We start from the raw sequence: 20,986 nt of genomic DNA, 5'->3' as shown, positions 1-20,986 counted from the left end.
GGAAAACTACGTCGAGCATCATAAGAGGGGCCAAGAGGAAGCACAACCAGGAACTGATTAAGCAAGCAGAGGAGGATTTTGTAAGGAACAACTCTAGAGATCTATACAAGGGCCTCAAGCAACAAACAACCCAATTCGTTTCCCCTGCTTTACATCTCCAGAGACCAGATGGATCGCTGTGTCTTAATGACAGCGATTGTACCAAGACCCTAGCTAACTACTTCAAAGGACTCTTAAATGCAGAAGAACCTATTGAACGTCTCCAAGTTACAGAACCAACTAACCCCAATACTGAGTTTATCCCTCCTCCAACGTATGAAGAAGTCAGAGATGTAATTAAATTACTCAAGAACAATAAAGCTTCTGGAGAAGACGGGATAGTAGCAGAAATGCTAAAACATGCCGGAGAACACACCTTCAGGAGCATACATAAAGTAATTCTGGACATATGGACTAGTGAGAGGCTCCCAGATGATTGGACGTCAGCCATTATCCATCCAATCCACAAGAAGGGAAGCAAAACAGATCCCAGTAACTACAGAGGAATATCACTCCTTGCTGTTACCTATAAGATATTTTCCAAGATTCTGGAACGCCATGTCACAAGACAGTTGGATAAAGAGTTAGGAGAATATCAAGCAGGGTTCAGAGCATCGAGGTCCTGTACCGAGCAGATACAAAATCTGAAGACCATCCTTCAATACAGCAAATCAAGAGCTCGACAATGGGTAGCTATATTTGTCGACTTCCAGAAAGCATACGACTCAGTAGATAGAATTACTCTTTACAATACATTAAGAGAACTAGGACTTAACGACAAGATCAACAGGCTGGTGCAAGCAACCTTGCACAATACCACAGCCAGAGTAAAGTTTAGAGGACAACTCTCGGAGAGTTTCGCCATTAAAACAGGGGTGAGACAAGGAGATGGCATCTCATGTATATTATTTAACTGCGTTCTGGAAAAGATAATTAGAGAGTGGATGAGATTCCTTCCAGAGAACACTGGATTACGGATGGGGATTAAAGCAGACAACCTGAGGATACCATGCCTAGCCTTTGCAGACGATCTGACTTTATTGGCAAATGACATACAGGAGGCTACTACTCAGCTCCAAACACTGCACTCAATAGCGGCTAAAACGGGTCTTTTGATCAACATAGGAAAGACCGAGTTTGTTACTAACATCAAAGATGCCCCTGGAAAGATGAGAGTCAGTGATAATATCTACATCAAGAGAGTCAAAAGTGTAAAGTACCTTGGGGAATGGTTCTCAGAGGACCTCAGTGAAACAATGGCTCTTGAACACAGGAGACTCAAACTAGATAAGGCTTACCATGCCTGTAGAAAGCTGTATGCTTCAAAAAATCTGTCGATGAATGTCAAACTAAGACACTACAATGCAGTAATCAGACCGTCAGTCCTCTATGCAGCAGAGTGTCTATATTTAACTAAGAAGACCCCACTAAGAGCCCTCGAGGTACAAGAAAGAAAGTTCCTGAGACGGATAGTGGGACCAAGAATTTTACCAGATGGAAGCCGATGGTATCAACCAAATCGTGAGCTATATAAACACCAAGAAAATTTCATAGATGCCATCAGAAGAAGGCGACTGGTTTTTTACGGACACCTATCCAGAATGGACTCAAATAGATTATCTCATAGGATCTTCAAGGCTGCTAACAAGGGCAAAGCTACTGGGTTCGTGTGGATGAAGCAAGTGGAGAAGGACCTTTCGGAACTCCACATAAATCAAAACGACATAGCTGATCGGAGTAACTATCATACAACTCTTAAAACTAAATCCTTTGTAACATCCCTCACAGAAGTTACCCACAGACCAAAAGACGAGACCAGGAAATGGTCTGAGGAACGTAAGATTGAATTTAGCCGGAAAATGAAGGACTACTGGGCCATCAGGAAAGCTCGAGGTACCAACAAGAAAACAGCTGCCAAACCAGCCGCTAAGAACACCAATTGTGGCAAACAACGACGATGACTTCAAGAAACAGCTAAAACACAAGCACCGTGGTCCATAGATGGCCCTAACGAATTAAAAAAAAAAAAAAAAATAAATAAATAAATACATAAAGAAAATAATTAATTTCACAGTGTGATAAGGCATTGAAAATATCTATATGATATAAATACCTTGTATGTAAAATGACATGTGTTGTTTTATCATCTATTTCTTCACGGACCACACCACCATAGAATATGAAATCAAGAGCCACTAATTCTAGATCATCCACTTTCTTTGATGTAGGATCATTCACCTGGAAACAGGAAAATGAGAGGTCATTAATCACAAAATAATCTCTGTAACCAGAACTAGAAATACATAAAATGGTAATATTCTGTTAATTAAACATGAGCTAAATACTTTACTGATGGCATAAACCATGTTAAATTAGATGTGAAATCATTTCATAAAGTGTAAGAGAGAAAATGGTACTGAAATAACTAAAACCTGGATATTGATGGAAAGAATTTTAAAAAAATGAACTTGAAATGCTAAAAAAAACTTTACTAAATGACCTAGAAGTTAAGAATATGCAAAATCAAATTTTAAAAATAATTTTATAAAATGAAACTGTGCTTGTGTTGGTTCATGTCAGGTGTAAAAGATCATTTAAATAAAGGGCATAGACAAAATCATACCTATATTTGGAAATATTTCCATAAATTTTTTAAAATTCTTGTTATTTTTATTATTACACTAATATTATACTGACGACTTGGTCTTGATGGCAGATTGTGCTAAAAGGCTGCAGTCTAATATCTTGGAACTTGAAAACAGGTGTAATGATTATGGTATGAAAATTACCCATTCGAAGACTAAACTGATGTCAGTAGGTAAGAAATCCAAGAGAACTGAATGTCAGATTGGTGAAACAAAGCTGGAACAGGTAGATAATTTCAAGTACAGTATTTAGGGTGTGTGTTCTCCCAGGATGGTAACGTAGTAAGTGAGATTGAATCAAGGTGTCGTAAAGTTAATGCAGTGAGCTTGCAGTTGCGATCAACAGCATTCTGTAAGAAGGAAGTCAGCTCCCAGACTAAAGTATCTTTACATCGGTTTGTTTTCAGACCAACTTTGCTTTACAGGAGCGAAAGCTGGGTGGACTCAGGGTATCTTATTCATAAATTAGAAGTAACAGACAAGAAAGTAACGAGAATTATTGCTGGTACAAACAGATGTGAACAATGGCAGGAGGGTACTTGGAATGAGGATATAAAGGCTAATTTAGGAATGAACTGGATGGATGAATCTGTACGCATAAACCAGCCTCGGTGGTGGGGTCATGTGAGGCGAATGGAGGAGGATAGGTTACGTAGGAGAATAATGGATTCTGTAATGGAGGGTAAGAGAAGTACAGGGAGACCAAGATGACGATGGTTAGACTCAGTTTCTAACAATTTAAAGATAAGAGGTATAGAACTATGTGAGGCCACAGCACTGGTTGCAAATAGAGGATTGTGGCAACGTTAGTAAATTCACAGAAGCTTGCAGACTGAATGCTGAAAGGCATAACGGTTTATAATGATGTATGTATGTATGTATGTATGTATGTATGTACGTAATATTATTTGCAATAATTTTTGTTCCAAGTACAGGTACAGGATTTCTCTTCTGTTATATTAAACGTAAGACATCACTCATCTCCATACAAGCCAGGAAGCCTCTGGAGGGGTGGAAGGTAAAGGCTTCCGCTACCCGTAACCTCGGCAATTGATGCGGTAGAGTGGTTAGCTCTACGCCCGGCCGCCTTTGCCCTCAGGAATTAACCTGGTACTCATTTTTGGTGTAGGCTGAGTGAACCTCAGGGCCATGTGCACCTCCAGAAGTGGAAATCTCGTTTTTTAAATTACACGACTTCCTGAAGGGAAATCGAACCCACATCCTTCTGGGTTAATTGAGCATGCCTTTACCGCCACGGAAAGCCAGCCCCTAAAATTTATGTTAGGAGTTGGATTTGAACCCAAGACATACTTGCAGATTATTTTCTATTATATCACTTCCAATTCATACATTATTTTTAAAATCTTATGTTATAACAATAACATATAAGACACTGTCTAAAGTACTACAGAAGAGACTTGTGGAACAAGTGGGTCACCAACTAGGTGAGTATCAGGCGAGATTTAGGAAGGGAAGATCATGCACTGATCAAATCTGGAGTCTGAAACATGTACTAGAGAATCATCTCTCAAAGGATCTGGTAGTGGTTTTTGTAGACTTCAAGAAGGCGTATGATTCAGTCGACAGGGAAGTGCTATTCAATATATTGGTGGAATTTGGAATCTACGCCAAAACAACGGCAATTATTAAGCAGACTTTAACTGGAACACATTTGGAAGTTAAGTTCATGGGAGAGATCTTCAAGCAGTTCGAAATTAAAACATGAAATCAACGTCTTCTGTGCCAGCCACACTATCAACAGAGAATATTGCTCAACGGAAGAAGATGGTCTAATGACATTTCAACAGCTACATTATAGTTGGTCTCTAATAAATTTGTTCAACATAGGTGCTCAAGTAGAACTACAACATAATTACATCTTTCTGGGCTATTTACAGACTTAAAAAAAAAAAAAGTATTCGCTACTTTGGAATAAGACTATACCAAGTACACATGCCATGGTCCAACATTACAAAAATTGGTATAGTGTTGGAATGCATTTCCTTATTATTTTGTATATAATCGTTTGAATGTTCTATACCCATTTTCATCATTTTGTAACAACATTTTCAAACTTTCATTCACATTCAACATTGACCATGGCCCTAGCCCATCAATATTGTTAATTTCCACTTGTACGTAATCAAGCTACTCATATAATGACGATTTTATAAGTGATTTTTTAAATGTTTTCAAATTTGTAGTAGATCTTAGATTAATTTTATACAAGGTACCTGATATGGTTTGAACATTTTTTAATGTATTCAATTTTGTAGTAGATTTTAGATCAATTTTAACCAGGTACCTGATATTGAGGTAATGATACGGCTGATGATGCCCCATAGGAAAGGGCGAAACATGTCCCAACTCTTATTTTAATGAGGTTTTAACTCTAACTTCAACATTTTTAGTTGTATTGAATAGGTGGAAGAGAAATAGATTTTCTTACATTTATCATAAGATACTTTCAATACGGATTCACAATGATTTTCATTACTTGTAATAATAAATTAAAACAGGAGTCAGACAGGGTGATGGACTGTCACCAATTCTTTTCAACTGTGTGTTGGGGAAGATTATACAGGAATGGGAAAAAGAACTGGACAGAAAAGGACTACTTAACCAAATACACATTGGAGGATCAAAAAGTGGTGTCATGATTAATTGCCTTGCCTTTGATGACGACTAGGGCTCGGATGTTTAGGAAATGTCATATTTTTTCTTTGTCTCTATTTTCTTCCCTGATTGGATTTTGGTGCAAATCAGGTGAGTATAGTCACAATTAAGTGATTTTTATTTGTCATATAAATGCATATTTTGGCTATTTTTTGTCATAAGGTCATATTTTGAGCTCTTTTTGTAGAAACGTCATATTTCGATGGTTTGGCGAGAGTTGTAGCTGTGCAAAATCATCGTCAACTTTCCGAATGAGAACTAGTATTTACAAAACTGCTTTTCCGTATCATATCTGTAGTTAATGCAAATGGAATACTCTGCCTCTTCTATCAAGATTGCGCAGGAATTGTTTTCCTACAGTTTGTCAGAAAGTCTGACATATATTAAGTCGAACTTTGGAATTACATCGAGTGCAGTTACTCGTTTAGAAGCTGCTAGCTTAGAAATTCATGCAAGTATTGAATTTGTGAGAAGTGTTGAACTTCCAGCACAACAATCATATGGAATAGTTGGTGTCAGTGTAAAATGGAAACTTTAAAATGTACTTAATCAAAGTGACGGTTTTCGCTGTGTGTACAAGATAAATTATGTTCTTGGAGGAGAAGATACCAGTACACTTCAAGATGAGTGCATACTCGACAGCAGTGACTTAATATTATTTAAATATGCACTAATAACTCTTGTGACGTAGAAAGGAGCTTCTCTTCTTACAAGAATGTGTTAAGTGATATTTGGAGGTCTTTTGCACCTGATGCTTTGAAGATGAATCTTGTCATACGCTTCAATACCATTCGCGGAGAAAAATAAAAAAGTTATGCGAGTTTGCACTATATGCTGAGCTGGCCTACCATAATGTATCCAAAGACATCTACTTATTTCGTCTCGTGGTGCTCAATTTAAACTTTAACGCATTTGAGCAATATTAATGTAATCTGGGCTTAAACGTTCCAAAATATTTTTAAAACATAGATTGATTTCTAGTTTTCTTCGTATTTCAAACCACCAATGAAGGGTACAAACATGTTTTGACTTTTAAAATGTTGTGTGATCTGATAATCTTAGTGAACTTAGTACTTTATAGGTATGAGTTCACAAATGTTTGATAAGTGAATCGAGGACAATAGACTGTGAATAACTGCTAAATATGTATATTCAGAAAATTAATATGAAAGTAAGAATGAAGAATTTAGTTAACAAATATGTATCAAAGTAATTGCCATTTCAATTTATAACTTATTTTAAAATGGTCATATTTAGATTAATCATTTTCGGGTCATAGTTTTGTAATTTTTATGTCATATTTTGTCACTTTTGAGGTCATATTTGCTTGCTTATTTGGGTTATTTTTAGGTCTTAAACATCCGAGCCCTCCTGATGACCTTGCGCTGCTATCTAGGAATACTGACACAGCAATAGAACAGCTGAATGTACTAAAAATACAAGCAGAAAAAGCAGCACTATAGATTTCTTTAGAAAAAACGAAATATATAACAAACATCAAAATAGCCCCTCGGTACCTGAAGACAGAACACGGTAAAATAGAAAGAGTTGATAGCTTTAAGTACTTGGGTGAAATAGTGCAATTGAAAATTAATGAAAGAGAAGCAAACAACACCAGACGGGAGAAGATGACTGCAGTTTTCGTAAGACATATCCTATATACAAGAAGAAAACCATCTCCAGGTGAGCTAAACGAATGCACTACAATACAGTGATTAAAACGGAATGTCTGTTCGCTAGTGAATGCCTCCAAATGACAGGGAAAGCGGGACTGAGAGAAGCTGAGAAATTTGAAAGAAGGATCCTCCGCAAAATAATGGGTATAAAGATTGTGGATGGACAGTATAGGTTGCGAGGAAGGGAAGAACATTATCGTGACAATGAAAGGCTAACTGAGTCCATGAGAAAACGGAGACTTAAATTCTATGGGCATTTATTTAGAATGGATGAGAAGAGACTAACAAAGAGGATTTTCACAATACTAGACAGCAGACCTAAAGTGTCGGACAAATGGTTCAGGGAGGTGAGAAAGGATCTCAAACAGGTGGGACTAAATTCAAAAGACATCTCAAACCGATCAAAGTTTAGGTCAGTGATCGACAAATTCCAGGGATTCCATGACAAACCAAAACTTAACCGTGGGTGGATGGAAGAAAGAAGACAGGCAGCCAGAGAAAGGATGCTAAAGTTTTGGGCAGTGAAAAAGGCTTCCAGAAACATGTAACTGTTACCTAACATGGTCTCTAACGGCCGTAAATGAAAATATGTGTATATTATACCAGGAATACTGTTCTAAGTTAGAGTCCTCAGTGTGTGAAGTTATGTTGCCTGCCGAGCGAGCTCATTCGGCAGCCTACAAGCATGCCAGCTGAGAGCGACAAGGAGTTGTGACAGCACGAACTGTGGAACGCGGTCAAGGCCACGTTGTGTCAGCCGATAGAATGTTCAATTCTTTCCATCGTTGATATCTTTTGAGCGGATTAAGGTACAAGGAAATGAACTACGTCGTCGTATAGCCCAATTTTTTATGATTATGATTCCCAAGTTTGAAAGAAATATGTTAAGAATTAAGGGAGATATTAGAAGAAATAATACAGTCACAATTTCTCGGGGATCCCACATAAAAAGGCAGGCGTTTCGCATGTCAAGCCAGTCTACTTGGTACCACAGTCGAGGCCGGTCGGTTGGCTGTTGGTCATGTAAGTCGCCAGTTCGACTCTCCGATGAAAGTTTAAGTCCATGTACTATTGAACTCTGATTCTACAACGCATCTACAAGACTTAGAAGAATTACAGTATCATTTGCATGTGGTAATAGAAGTTGCGTACGAGTTGAGACGTGAAGAGTTAAAGTGTTTAACTATTTACAAGAACAATGTGATCCGAACTTATATTTCCTCACTGGTACGATACTACACTACCAAGTACTTAAACGTAATTTGATGTTTGAATTACAAGAGATGATAGGATTTGAATGACAGTGTTTAAACTTTACAAAATGATTTAACACTGAATGCTAAAGGTGATAAAACTTCGTTGTTAGTGTAATGTCAAAACTGTACATAATTTTGTATTTAACCCTAACAAGTGATAAAACTGTGCTAATAGCGAAACGTAATTCAGAATTTCAAACTGTACAGGTGATTGAATTTTGTGGGAGTAAAATGTCAAAGTGCATGATTACTCTATCAAGGTGTTAGAACATTTCGTCAAATTATACGTTTATGTTACAAGCTACTGACACAAGTAGTTGAATTTAACAGTGCTATTGAACTCAGGATTTATTTTCCAAGTGACCAGGTCCTTAGAACTGTGGTTAAATAAACTGGTGCAGTTAACATTTCTTAATTATCCAGATAGGACTTGTGTTGAACCCAGGACGGTTCTAGAAAGGACAGTGCTCTCTTTTTTGCCATTGTTTAATCATGAACGGGACTAAATTCACAGAACAAATTCTTTGGTTTCATTTTATTTCAATAATTAATTCAACTTTGTACTGTGTAAAGTTTGAAAATGGAATATTTTATTTTCTACGTCATTATTCAGCCGAAGTTCTCATGTTTAACTTTGATAAAGTGACTTATTTATTTTCTGTGGCTGATACATCACAGATTTAATTATGAGTTCAATTTAATTTATTACTTAACTCAATCCAGTAGTAATGACTGTGTACGCCAAGTTCAGTGATATTACATCGCAATTATTCGGTGTCATCAAACTGTGAGGACAGTGTATCGCCACTTATGATTTATTTAAAATCGCGATTAACAATAACTTTGTTTGTGCAGATCAAACACTTTACGAGTCCATTTCGAATCCTAGTGCAGTGTTACAACCAATACGACGAGTGCTCCTAGATCATCTAGACCTTCTAGATATTCAAGACCTTCTAGAAATTCGAGATATTCGAGACCATCTCGGAAGATGGTGCCACTATGAACGAACATTGTGATCCCGCAGTGTACCAGGACCAGCTCAATCCCAGGAGAAATACTTGTGGTAACATTCCATTATACTTATTTTACTTCCCTCTCCTCTGTAACAAATCAGATAGAGACCGGACATCCCTGTGTCGAGTCTCGTGTTCAGCTAGCTGACGTAATCAACATTTACTGTTACAATATATAAAACAATAAAATATTGTTTTAATAGACGAACTCATTTGTACACTTGCATAAGCAATTGGTTCAAGTAGTGTATACTATGAAATAGACCGCAAAATAATTTTCCTCTTTCCTGAAAAATTACTGATTTGTTGGTTACATCCTTATTCTGGGGAGGTCTTCAATTGTTTTAAAAAAAATTGAAAAAACTGTATCATAAAATGCACATAATGCAGGGTATTCGGAAACAACGTGTACCGGGTATATGAGCATTAAGAGTGTTGGTCATACTGATAAATAATTGGAAAAAGTAATAAGATATCTCACACCATTGTCATTTTATCAGCTGCTGAAGTTAACCAATCAGATCGCTTCAGATGGGCTTTGCGAGGCGATGTTACTCAATAGAAGAAATAAACTTCTCCACAGGAGGGACATGAACCAGGACCTCCCTGCTGATAGGCTCGGCCCATAGCAAGCACGCTACGGTGGCATTGGCTGAAACCCGCTATGTGCTAGTGTTCGATGCCCATTTCTCGGTATGGTTCGCACGTACAATTTACGAACTTCATCATATAGATCCGTATTGATACAGCCCGACCAAGCTAAGTGCAGATTTAGCAACAATGCATCGTCCATTTGAATTTCCCCGCGAAGCGATCTGATTGGCTAACTGCAGCAGCTGATAAAATGACAATGGCGCGAGATATCAACGTAATCTTTTCAAATTACTTATCAGTATGACCAACTCTCTAACGCTTATATACTCGGTTCACATTGTTTTCAATCACCCTGTATAAGCCTCTACCGATACATTTCTTTTAATTCGCCTAAGACTCAGTTGCACAGGACTACAGATGTCATTATCAGGTTGAACATGAAGGATCAATGGTTATTTGCCAATAAGTTTTCATACCTTGGAGATATTCCAGTAATAGATGTACCAATGTATGCATGGATTTCATCAGGAGTATACAGAGGAGGAAGAGGAAGAGTAGGAGGAGAGGGAGGAGTTGTATTGGACCCTGAAAACCTGAATTTCTTTAAATTTGCTAGAGAGAGAGTGTGTATGTGTATCAACTTGTGAATCACTGTTGAGCAATTCTTGCAGTTTGTGTCAAGCTCAATTATCCTTATTAAGTTCAGACCTGGAGTTTCAAGAACTAACATGAGACACACAACTAGGGAAACCAGTTTACAATTCAATCTGGAAATACCAACAGGGTACAGCAATGGAACAAAAATAAAGGGAAGTACAGGATAAGCTATTTATTAATAAAGTTTAGCAGTCAACTCTCAGTTCATTAATGCTCAAGAGTTTGAAGTAATTTCAGCAATTCAGAGTGTTTAAAATCTATACTCCATTCCTTAACACACTAAATGGTTGTAATTTAATAATATGTCCGGCTCCATGGCTAAATGGTTAGCATGGCCTTTGGTCACAGGCATCCCGGGTTCAATTCCCAGCAGGGTCAGGAATTTCAACTATCATTGGTTAATTTCGCTGGCACAGGGGCTGGGTGTACGTGTCGTCTTCACCATAATTTCATGCTCATCACAACGCGCAGATCACCTATGGGCATTAAATCGAAAGACCTGCACTTGGCGAGCTGAACATGTCCTCGGACATTCCCGGCACTAAAAGCCATGCGCCATTTCATTTTTCTTTTAATAATATGATGAATAGAGAAAACCAGCTTGTAGCTGTACATGACTGTTGATATTGAAATCATAGCTTCAGGTCCTCCAGTTTCATTCTCTTTTTTCTTTTCTTCTAATGGTTTAACAACGCACTATCTCCAATAGGTTTTCAGTGACAGTGGGATAAGAAAGGGTTAGAACCGGGAAGGAAGTGGCCGTGGCCTAAATTAAGGAACAGACCCAGGCTTCACGTGGTGTGAAAATAGAAAACCTTTGGAAACCAGCCTCAGGACTGTTTGTTGCAGAGAACTTACCCGCATATACTTATCAAAATATGCATAACAAAGTCGAAATATTCCAAATGGGCTAGGTCCAGAAAATAGTTCAATGTCCATCTCGGCCATCTGCTCCGCATCTGGTACAATAGCATCACCCTACGACAGAAGAAGGAGAGGAGAGTTACTGTGGCTGTACGTCATTATAACGAAAATCCAGCACTTCTACATCTTATACAGGGTCTCTCTAATAATCCAGACCGTCCAGTGGCGTTTCTACTTTCCAAGACCTGAGCAGCTGTACGGGAGGCACGCGCATAGTTCTGGACCTTGCAAGGAGCACACACGTGTTTGACCTAGCATCAATAGCCAGTCTGAATCGCAGCTATTGTAATGGTGAGACAGTTATCATTGCAACACCGTATTTTCGTATGTAAAAGTTATTTTAAGAAGTACGAGTCGGCTCGACAAGGACGCGATGCATTTGTTCAGCAATTTCCTGGTGAAGTGCCTTCATGAGCTCAGATTCACGTAATGGTAAATAAAATTTAAACTACTGGCTCAGTGCTCAATAAAAAACATATGTGCACACGAACAGTTTTAACAGAGGTAAAGCTAGATGACATTGGTGCGAATCTTGAATGGTCACCAAATAAATCACTCTCAAAATTATCAAAACAAGTAGGTGTTTTGGTTTCTTCTGCACACAGATCTACAAAGCAGTTACACATCAACCGCATAGGTTTACACGGGTCCGTTGTTTAAAACCTGCTGATCCAGCCACAAGAGTGAGATACTGTGAGTGGTATCTTGCATCATTGAATGATCGTTTATTCGACCCACAGCTTGTGTTCTTTTCGGATGGGGTCTGGTTTCATCTTAATGGTCGTGTGAACAGTTATAACTCTCGCTATTGGGGTGCAGAAAATCCAAATGGTGTTTATGAAGTCACTCATATAAGACTGTATACACGGTTAAAGCAGGGCGGCCACGCGCGATGTAAGTTGCGCTGAGGCAGCTGCTGTAGCGCAGAGTACAAACACCGTGCGCTCGGTCTGGGTTTATAAGAGACACCTTATACGAGACTACTAACTGTTATGTAGATTATAGCTACAACTGTTAAATGAACAAAAACATTTAAAATTTTCAACATAAAAGAGTAATAATATTGGAACTTACTAGTTTTTCCACTTGAGCCATTGAATGTTTCAAGGTATCAATCGTAGCAGGTATAGTATAGCTGTCATCATATTTGTCATACTTAGCATTCAGCTTTCTTCTAGTATCTGAAGAGGCAGAAATTAAATCTGTAGGAGTCCATGGTAGGAGAATTCCCTGATCCAAGGAACGCAGCAGCCAGTCTACGTGAGCCACATCATGTTGACCAGTCTTTGCAATGTTGCTTACCCTCAGGTTGCACTCATCAGACACAACACAAAATGTTTTAGGGCCTATAAAGAGAAATATAAGAAAAAAGGACATTATTTCACACTTTAAGAACATTTTTCGTAATAGTCTAAATACAGTGGAACCTCAATATCTCGAATCACCTCGGGAGCTAAATTATATTTCGAGTTATCAAAATTTTGAGATAGAATACCAATTTTGAGCATGTATAGCACATAACTGAATCACATGTATCTACAGGTTTATAATAAATACATTATTTTTAACAGTATTTAAAAATATACAAACAAACTCTATTTTACGACATCACTTTAATTATGAGCCTCCTTATAGTAAATTTTTAGAAGACAAGATAAAGTACATACAGTAGTGAAACAAGAAACATACCTCGGTTAACCCCTTTGGAAAAAAATCCTATAGTCTCTTCTGTTTGTTACTGTTAACCTTTCCTTGCATCACGTTGAAACTCCTCGTCAATACCACGCAGCAAAGATTCCTAAATGGAGCTTGTCATCTGCAACTTTGGGGGTTGCTTTCGTACGTGACCAGTAATTAATTCACACCCGAGAAACAGCGAGGCTTCGCCGATTTTCTGATCATTAGAAGTTTTAGTTTTTTGCTTCCCATCATATTAGCTCCCAGCATCACTGTAAGCCTTTTTTTCTTGTTAAGTGTTCCTCACAAACCACAGTTAATGTTGCACAAAATTCGAGTTACAGAGTATTTTTTGCTTCAAGGGAGGAAATGTTTGCTTTGAGAAATTGAGAAATTTGTGTAACCGAATTTCAAGTAATAGAGGTTCGAGATATCGAGGTTCGACTGTGTTTTTATTTTGTAAAAGAATTATACTTAACTCCATCTAAATTTAAACCATAAACCTTCACAATTTCTAAGCAAGCTAGCAAGTAAGCCTGTAGTTTTACGTGATAATACGTTCTGTTTTAAATGGGATCTGAACTACATTTCATTTTAAAAACTCTACATATATTGGCCAGGATATGAACAGAAGACATCTGTGAGAAGTCTGTGACTACTTCACTCAACTATCATCTTCCCATATTGGAACTATTACTTCCTCATTTATTGGAACTTCTACAGTTTAATAGCCTAAATTGTACAAATGCTAAGCTTTTCAGTTTTTGAAATCAACGCTGATCTTGAAACACTGCTCCTAAAGTACTTCTGGCAGTTAAAGGAATGGGAAAGAGTTGAAAACATGAAGTAAAAAAAAAAAAAAAAAAAAAAGCTATGTACTACATATACCACATATAGCCTTTTACACGAAAATGAAATAATTTAAAACTTGAAATCGAACACATCTAAGTAACTCTAAAACTATATAATAGATGGTAAAAATCCATATCCCAGAAAGGATTCTATAAAAATTCACTTTAACATAATTAACTGGTGATACTAATCTTAAAAGAAAACATCCTAAACCAACCGGGCTACGCCGGGTAGTACAGCTAGTATATATATATAAAATAACATATCCTAACTGACTGACTGATTCATCCTTATGAACATTAAAATAAGAATAATAGTTAACACCACCTGATGTCCAATACGGTCTACAATGAGATTTATTACTTGTAATGATTCATCATTGCCGATCCAAAACTACTGAACATAAAGAAATGAAACTTTGGGGATACATTTATATTAACAGTGTAGGTGCTCACTGTGGAAGGATTTTTGGATATTCTGTCACTAAGGGAAAAAGGGAGGTAAACTTTTAAAAAGAATATACACTCATCAGCCAGAACATTATGACCACCTACCTAATAGCTGGCATGTCCACCTTTGGCACGGATAACAGCAGTGATGCGTCTTGGCATGGAAGCATTGAGGCCTTGGTAGGTCGCTGAAAGGAGTTGGCACTGCATCTGCTCACACAAGTCACCTAATTCCTGTAAATTCTGGGGAGGTGGTGATGAGCTCTGACGCCATGTTCAAACACATCCCAGATGTGTTCGATCGGGTTAAGATCTGGCGAGTTGTGGGGCAGCACATCAATTGCAACTCGCCACTGTGTTCCTCGAGCCACTCCATCACACTCCTGGCTTTGTGACATGGTGCATTACCTTGTTGAAAAATGCCACTGCCGTTGGGAAACATGATCGTCATGAAGGGGTGTACGTGGTCTGCAACCAGTGCACGATACTTCTCGGCCATCATGGTGCCTTGCACGAGCTCCACTGGACCCATGGATGCCCACGTGAATGTTCCCCAGAGCATAACTGAGCCGCCGCCAGCTTGTCTACATCCTGCAGTACAGGTGTCAAGGAGCTGTTCCCCTGGAAGACGACGGATTCGCACCCTCCCATCGGCATGATGAAGATGATATCGGGATTCATCAGACCATGCAACGCTCTACCACTGCGCTAACATCCAGTGACGATGGTCATGTGACCATTTCAGTTGTAGTTGCTGATGTTGTGGTGTTAACATTGGCACATGCATGGGTCGTTGCCTGCTGAGGTTCATGCTTAGGAGTGTTCGGTGTGTTCAGACACACTTGTACTCTGCCCAGTATTAAAGTCCGATGTTAATTCCGTCACAGTTCACCGCCTGTCCTGTTCTACCAGTCTGCCCAGCCTATGACATCCAGTATCTGTAATGAAATGAAATGTCGTATGGCTTCGAGTGCCAGGATATCCCAGAACGGGTTCGGCTCGCCAGGTGCAGGTCTTTCTATTTGACGTCTGTAGGCGACCTGCGCGTCGTGATGAGGATGAAATGATGATGAAGACAACACATACACCCAGCCCCCGGGCCATAGGAATTAACCAATTAAGGTTTAAATCCCCGACCCGGCCAGGAATCGAACCCGAAACCCTCTGAACCGAAGGCCAGTACGCTGACCGTTCAGCCAACGAGTCAGACAGTATCTGTAATGAGAGGTGGCTGCCCAACACCTCGACGTTTGGACATGGTTTCATCTTGGTTTCGCCACTTGCTGAAGACACTCACCACAGCACTCCTTAAACACCTGACAAGTCCTGCAGTTGCAAGTGATAAATATCATTATTGATCCGTATTGAAGATACTATATGTAGAATGCTAAATAGTTTATTCTGTCACCTATTCAATACATTAGAATTTTTAAACATTTAGGAATTTATCTTTATTTCCATATGAGACATGTTTCGCCCTTCATTGAAGGCATCATCAGTTATAGTCATATCAATCAGTCATATGCCTTGACTGATCATGCCTTCAATGAAGGGCAAAACATGTCTCATATGGAAATAAAGATAAATTCTTAAATGTTTAAAAATTCTAATGTATTGAATAGGTAACATAATAAACTATTTAGCATCCTGCATAAAGTCCTGCGGTTTCCGAAATGCTCGTGCCAAGCCTCCAGGCCATCACAATCTGACATCGCTCAAACTCAGATAGATCGCGCGCCTTCCCCATTCTACATGCGGACAACACGCTCACTGATACTAAACTCGCTGTGTGTGTGTGTCTGACTAGCAGTCATTCCTTGTCAGGTGACGCTGCTATCACCTGGACAGGTTTATATCGATATCAGTGGTCGTGAAAATTGGTATTAGGAATCGCCTTAAAAATAAACACCTCTTTTTTGGAAAATCCACTTATGGAGGGTAAAAATAAGTGAAAAGAGGGTTGAATATTTAAAAAAAAATTTTTTTACAAGTAATTAAGGTACAACCCCAGCGTTTGCCTGCTGTGAAAATTGGAAACCACGGAAAACCATCTTCAGGGCTGCCGACAGTGGGGCTCTAACCCACTATGAATCATTTTTGTGAGAATACTTATATCTCAAAAATTGAAGACGTTGCCGACGTGAAAAATGGTGCATGGAATCTCCTTTAAAAATAAAGAAACACATCTCTTTTTTGTTTTCGAACAATCCATTTTTGGGAGGAGGGAGAAGGACCGAAAATGGGCTGAATTCTTGTTATGAGGAGATTTACATCTCAAAAACTGCATATATTACAGATGTGAAAATTTGTATTTGGAATCTCATTTAAAAAGGAACACTTTTTGTTTTTGAAAAATCCACTTATGGGGTGAAAAGAATTGAAAAAAGTGGGTGAATTTTTAAAGTGAGTATACCTACAGTATTTCTCCAAAACTTAACAGGTAAAAGAAACAAAAATTGCCATTTGGAATCTCCTTTAACCTCTTAACATTAAAGCCCGAATATACTCGTTTCTTGTTGTTTCTCAATATTTCCGCCAGATGTTTATGAAATTATTACTTTAGTGTCCTATTTTTGTCAACAGATGTCTCTGATTCAACCGTAGTGGATGTCGGTGACTCGGGCAGTTCTTTTTCGCGGCTTTCCCGTATTTGTTGCTATCTAAGTGTACTTTGTCTGTTAGGTGAAAATGGAGAGTGAAGAAGAGTTTGACTTTGAGTTTAGTGAGTTCTGAAGAAGTTCTGAAGAAGTTTTTGAGGACAGTTCAGAAGAAGAAAGTGATAGTTCTAGTTCATCTGACTGTGATATTGCAAGTGCCAGACAGTGGTGTGAAATTGATACTTCCAGAACACTACCACCTGCCCCACCACGTTTTCCTTTCAAGGCTAATCCTGAAATACATTTCCAGCCGTGTTGTGAGGATGTTATGCACTATATTAGTCAGTTCATTGACGATGATTTTATAGATATTTTGGTGACCGAGACTAACAGATATGCAAGACAGACTAATGCTCCGGAATGGAAGGACACAACGATTGATGAAATGTATATTTTTATCGCGCTGACAATACTGCAAAGCAATGTAAAGAAACCTACATATCAAATGTACTGGTCCAAGGCACCTATATTAGCTACACCCATATTTCGTCAACTTCTTCCTTTTCGAAGATTTCTTAACTTGAAGAGGTACCTACATTTTTCGGACAATGGTACATACGTTGCAGAAAATCATCCACAACCTAAAATAAACAAAATATGGCCTATCCTGAATCACATGTCTATTAAATTTGGAACTGTGTGTACCCCGGAAAGGGATGTGACAATTGACGAAAGCTTGCTGCTGTATAAAGGACAATTGGGCTGGGTCCAATATCTGCCTCTCAAGAGAGCCAGATTCGGTATCAAAACATTCATGCTGTGTGAGTCAGCTAAAGGTTATGATTGGTCCCTGATCATATACACGGGCAAGGGCTCTAAATTTGATGATGACTAAACATCTACCCATGTCATCACAAGTTGTTATGATACTGATGAAACCCCTGCTGAATAAGGGGTACTGTCTAACTGTGGATAACTATTACAGTTCTCCCCAACTGGCCGACATTCTGATTACCAATCGCACAGATATGTTAGGCACTGTGCGCCCCAATATAGCAGATATGCCTCCAAATTTCCGGAGCACGAAACTCAAGAAAGGCGAGATTGCAGCATTCCAGCGAGGTAAACTGACTGCAACAAAATGGAAAAACAAGAGAGATATCTGCATCCTATCTACCATCTATAATGCAGAAATGGAAAGACGCAGAGGACGGAAAAAGGAAGTTGTGAAACCTAAATCTGTGTTTGCGTATAATGAAACAATGGGGGGTGTTGATAAAGTAGATCAACACACTGCTACTAACCCCCTGCCACGGAAGAGAGGAAAACAGTTTTATAAGAAGATATTTTTTCACCTCTTGGAACTAGCAGTATGGAATGCTTTTGTCCTCTTGAAAAACATGGAGGAAGGACGAGTGCTCTTGACTTTCGTGTGGCTTTTAAAGATAAAAATTTCATTGTTCCGTATTGAAAATTATCACAGTTAAATTGAAATAATAAATATGGTAGTTCAACCTATTCAATACAAGTAAATAAGAGATGTAGAGATTACATTCTTATTTAATTAAAAATGGACATGGTAATGGTTTCGACCCCAGTCTGGGTCATCATCAGCCGATTATAACTCGAAAAACAATGCATAAGTAAGAAAGAAGTTGAGAAAATAATTGCACAACATCATAGAGAGGATTTTTCTCTGAAAGCAGCAGGTCGCCCTTGAACAAAAGCAACCCCAATGCGACTTATTGGCCGCCATTTTCCTTCGGTAATTGCTCCGACGGATAAGAAGCAAAACCCAACAAGGAAGTGCAGGATGTGTAGCAGTGTGTGCAATGCTAGAGGGAAGAAGGCACGGAGGGAATCCAGGTACATGTGTAAGGAGTGCGATGTAGCATTGTGTGTTGATTCTTGTTTTAGGGCATTTCACACAGCCACAAACATATGAACAGTATTGAGTGTCATGTTTTATTACTTGCCATCTGTTTAGTGCTGTGTTATTTATTTTAGAACCCGTAAAAAATATCACGAGTATACTCGGGATTTTAAAACAAGAACTTTTCAGTGGCTTATATTTCATTGATAAGTGTGAAAAATGTATTTTAATTGTTACCACTGTCGTTAGTTTCCTATAAATAGCCCATTTTAACAATAAAAATATTATGTAAAAAAAAAAATCACAATTTTGTAAATAATTGGTATGTTAAGAGGTTAAAAATAAAGGAACACATACTTTTTGTTTTTGAAAATCCACTTAGGTGGGGGAGGGAGGGGGGAAGGACTGATAAAGGGGTTGAATTCTCTTTATGGTGATACTTATATCTCAAAAAGTAAAGATGTTACAGATGTGGAAATATGTATTTGGAATCTTCTTTAAAAATAAAGACATGTATTTTTTGTTTTCGATTTGAGAGAGGACTGTTTCTCACATGTACATGAAATTTTCAGATAATGCATTAGTGTTAACCTAAGTGCCACTCTGTTTGGGGGAAAAGAAATATATATACACAGTTTTAAAAAAATTAGGGGAAATGTTTTTGAACGTATGCCATGCTCCATAAAACAATACCTCACACCCAGGTATATTACCAACTAGACCTTTATTTTTTTACCATTGAAGGATACAAAAGAACATCGATGGATTTGCGTTCATTTTCAAAACACAATCGGAAATGCCCAAATAGAGGCGAAAACAAAGTGATAACAATCCTCCAGGGTGGATTTTTATCACAGTTGGAGAGCTTCAGTATGGTGTATGTCCTCTAACAGCATCTATCACAACTTGGCACCTACGTGGCATGCTCCGTATAATTCGACGGAGGTCACGTTGCGGTATCAGGTCCCATTCTTCAATGATAGCCTGTTTGAGGTCTTGGAGAGTCTGTGGTGGAACAGGACACCCACGAAAACTTCTGTCAAGCCTATCCCACACATGCTTGATGGGATTAAGGTCGGGACTCACTGCTGGCTATTCCATTTCTTGAATGTCCAGTTCTCGCAAGACAGCTCTGGTGATGCACTCTACATGAGCCCTAGTATTGTCGTGCATGAGTATGAATTTAGGGCCAACACCGTATGCAGCAACCAACACATGCTGTAGCAGTATCTGCTTGATGTACCCCGCAGCGGTAAGATTACCACAGACGATGGCAAGATCCGTACGGCCATCAATACTGATGCCACCCCACACCATCACAGAACCTTGTCCGAATCGGTCGCCTTCCTGGACAACATTTGACATGTACTGTTCACCACGGTGTCTCCATACATGCTAATGTCCATCACACTGTGTCAGGGGAAATTTGGACTCATCTGTGAACAACACAGGTCTCAAAAGGCGAAGTTGCCAGTTAATGTTGGTATGAACAAACAGAAGGCGAGCTGCGCGATGTTGTTGCGTTAAACGGGGCACTCGAACAGGACGTCTGAGTTGTAAGGACACTCCTCTTAACCTGTTCCTTACTGTCTGGTTAGACACCGTGACTCCAGTGACTTCTTGAGGTCATGTTGCAGTTCTCTGGCAGTTGCTGAACGATGCCGCAACGCACAAATGATCAGATAACGGTCATCCTGTAGGGTTGTCATGCGTCCACAACCTTGTCCAATCCTCCTTGTGAACTGGCCTATCTCATAGCGATTCCACAAGCATTGAATAACTGACGGAGAGACACTGAGATCCACACCAACATGACGAAAAGTCCATCCTTCCTGGATCAAAGTGCCTTTGCGACTTGAACCTCGTTAAGATATCTCATGGGATATGCTGGTTGACGTACAACGTGCTCAAATTGTTGTATGTCCGGCGCTCCCTTTCTCGCTCTGCCAGCCAGCTGCACGCGCGCCTGTGTATCATTCTGCTAGCTTCGACGCGCAGCCCTCAGTGCGCGTGCCTGACCATCGAGTGTACTATAAATAGGAGCTCCCTGCCTGC

General features: G+C 39.0%; 1 protein-coding gene across 3 annotated transcripts in view; it reads right to left on the bottom strand.

Annotated features, from left to right (window-relative positions):
* The window catches only part of LOC136871587 (DNA ligase 4), a 202,351-nt gene that overhangs the window by 21,189 nt on the left and 160,176 nt on the right, over nucleotides 1-20,986 (bottom strand). For 2 of the 3 annotated variants that reach the window (XM_068227154.1, XM_067145024.2), the window contains exons 13-15: nucleotides 12,558-12,829; nucleotides 11,418-11,537; nucleotides 2,153-2,277 (exon numbers count right to left, since the gene is read on the bottom strand). In XM_068227154.1, coding sequence (XP_068083255.1) covers nucleotides 2,153-2,277; nucleotides 11,418-11,537; nucleotides 12,558-12,829 — 517 coding nt within the window. The remainder of the gene's footprint in view (nucleotides 1-2,152; nucleotides 2,278-11,417; nucleotides 11,538-12,557; nucleotides 12,830-20,986) is intronic. The other variant, XM_068227157.1, reaches the window with a different exon arrangement.

The sequence above is a fragment of the Anabrus simplex genome, chromosome 4, assembly GCF_040414725.1.
Source record: "Anabrus simplex isolate iqAnaSimp1 chromosome 4, ASM4041472v1, whole genome shotgun sequence".
Taxonomy (NCBI): domain Eukaryota; kingdom Metazoa; phylum Arthropoda; class Insecta; order Orthoptera; family Tettigoniidae; genus Anabrus; species Anabrus simplex.
The sequence above is the reverse complement of the archived record's forward strand: the minus strand, read 5'-3'. Positions and strand labels throughout refer to the sequence as shown.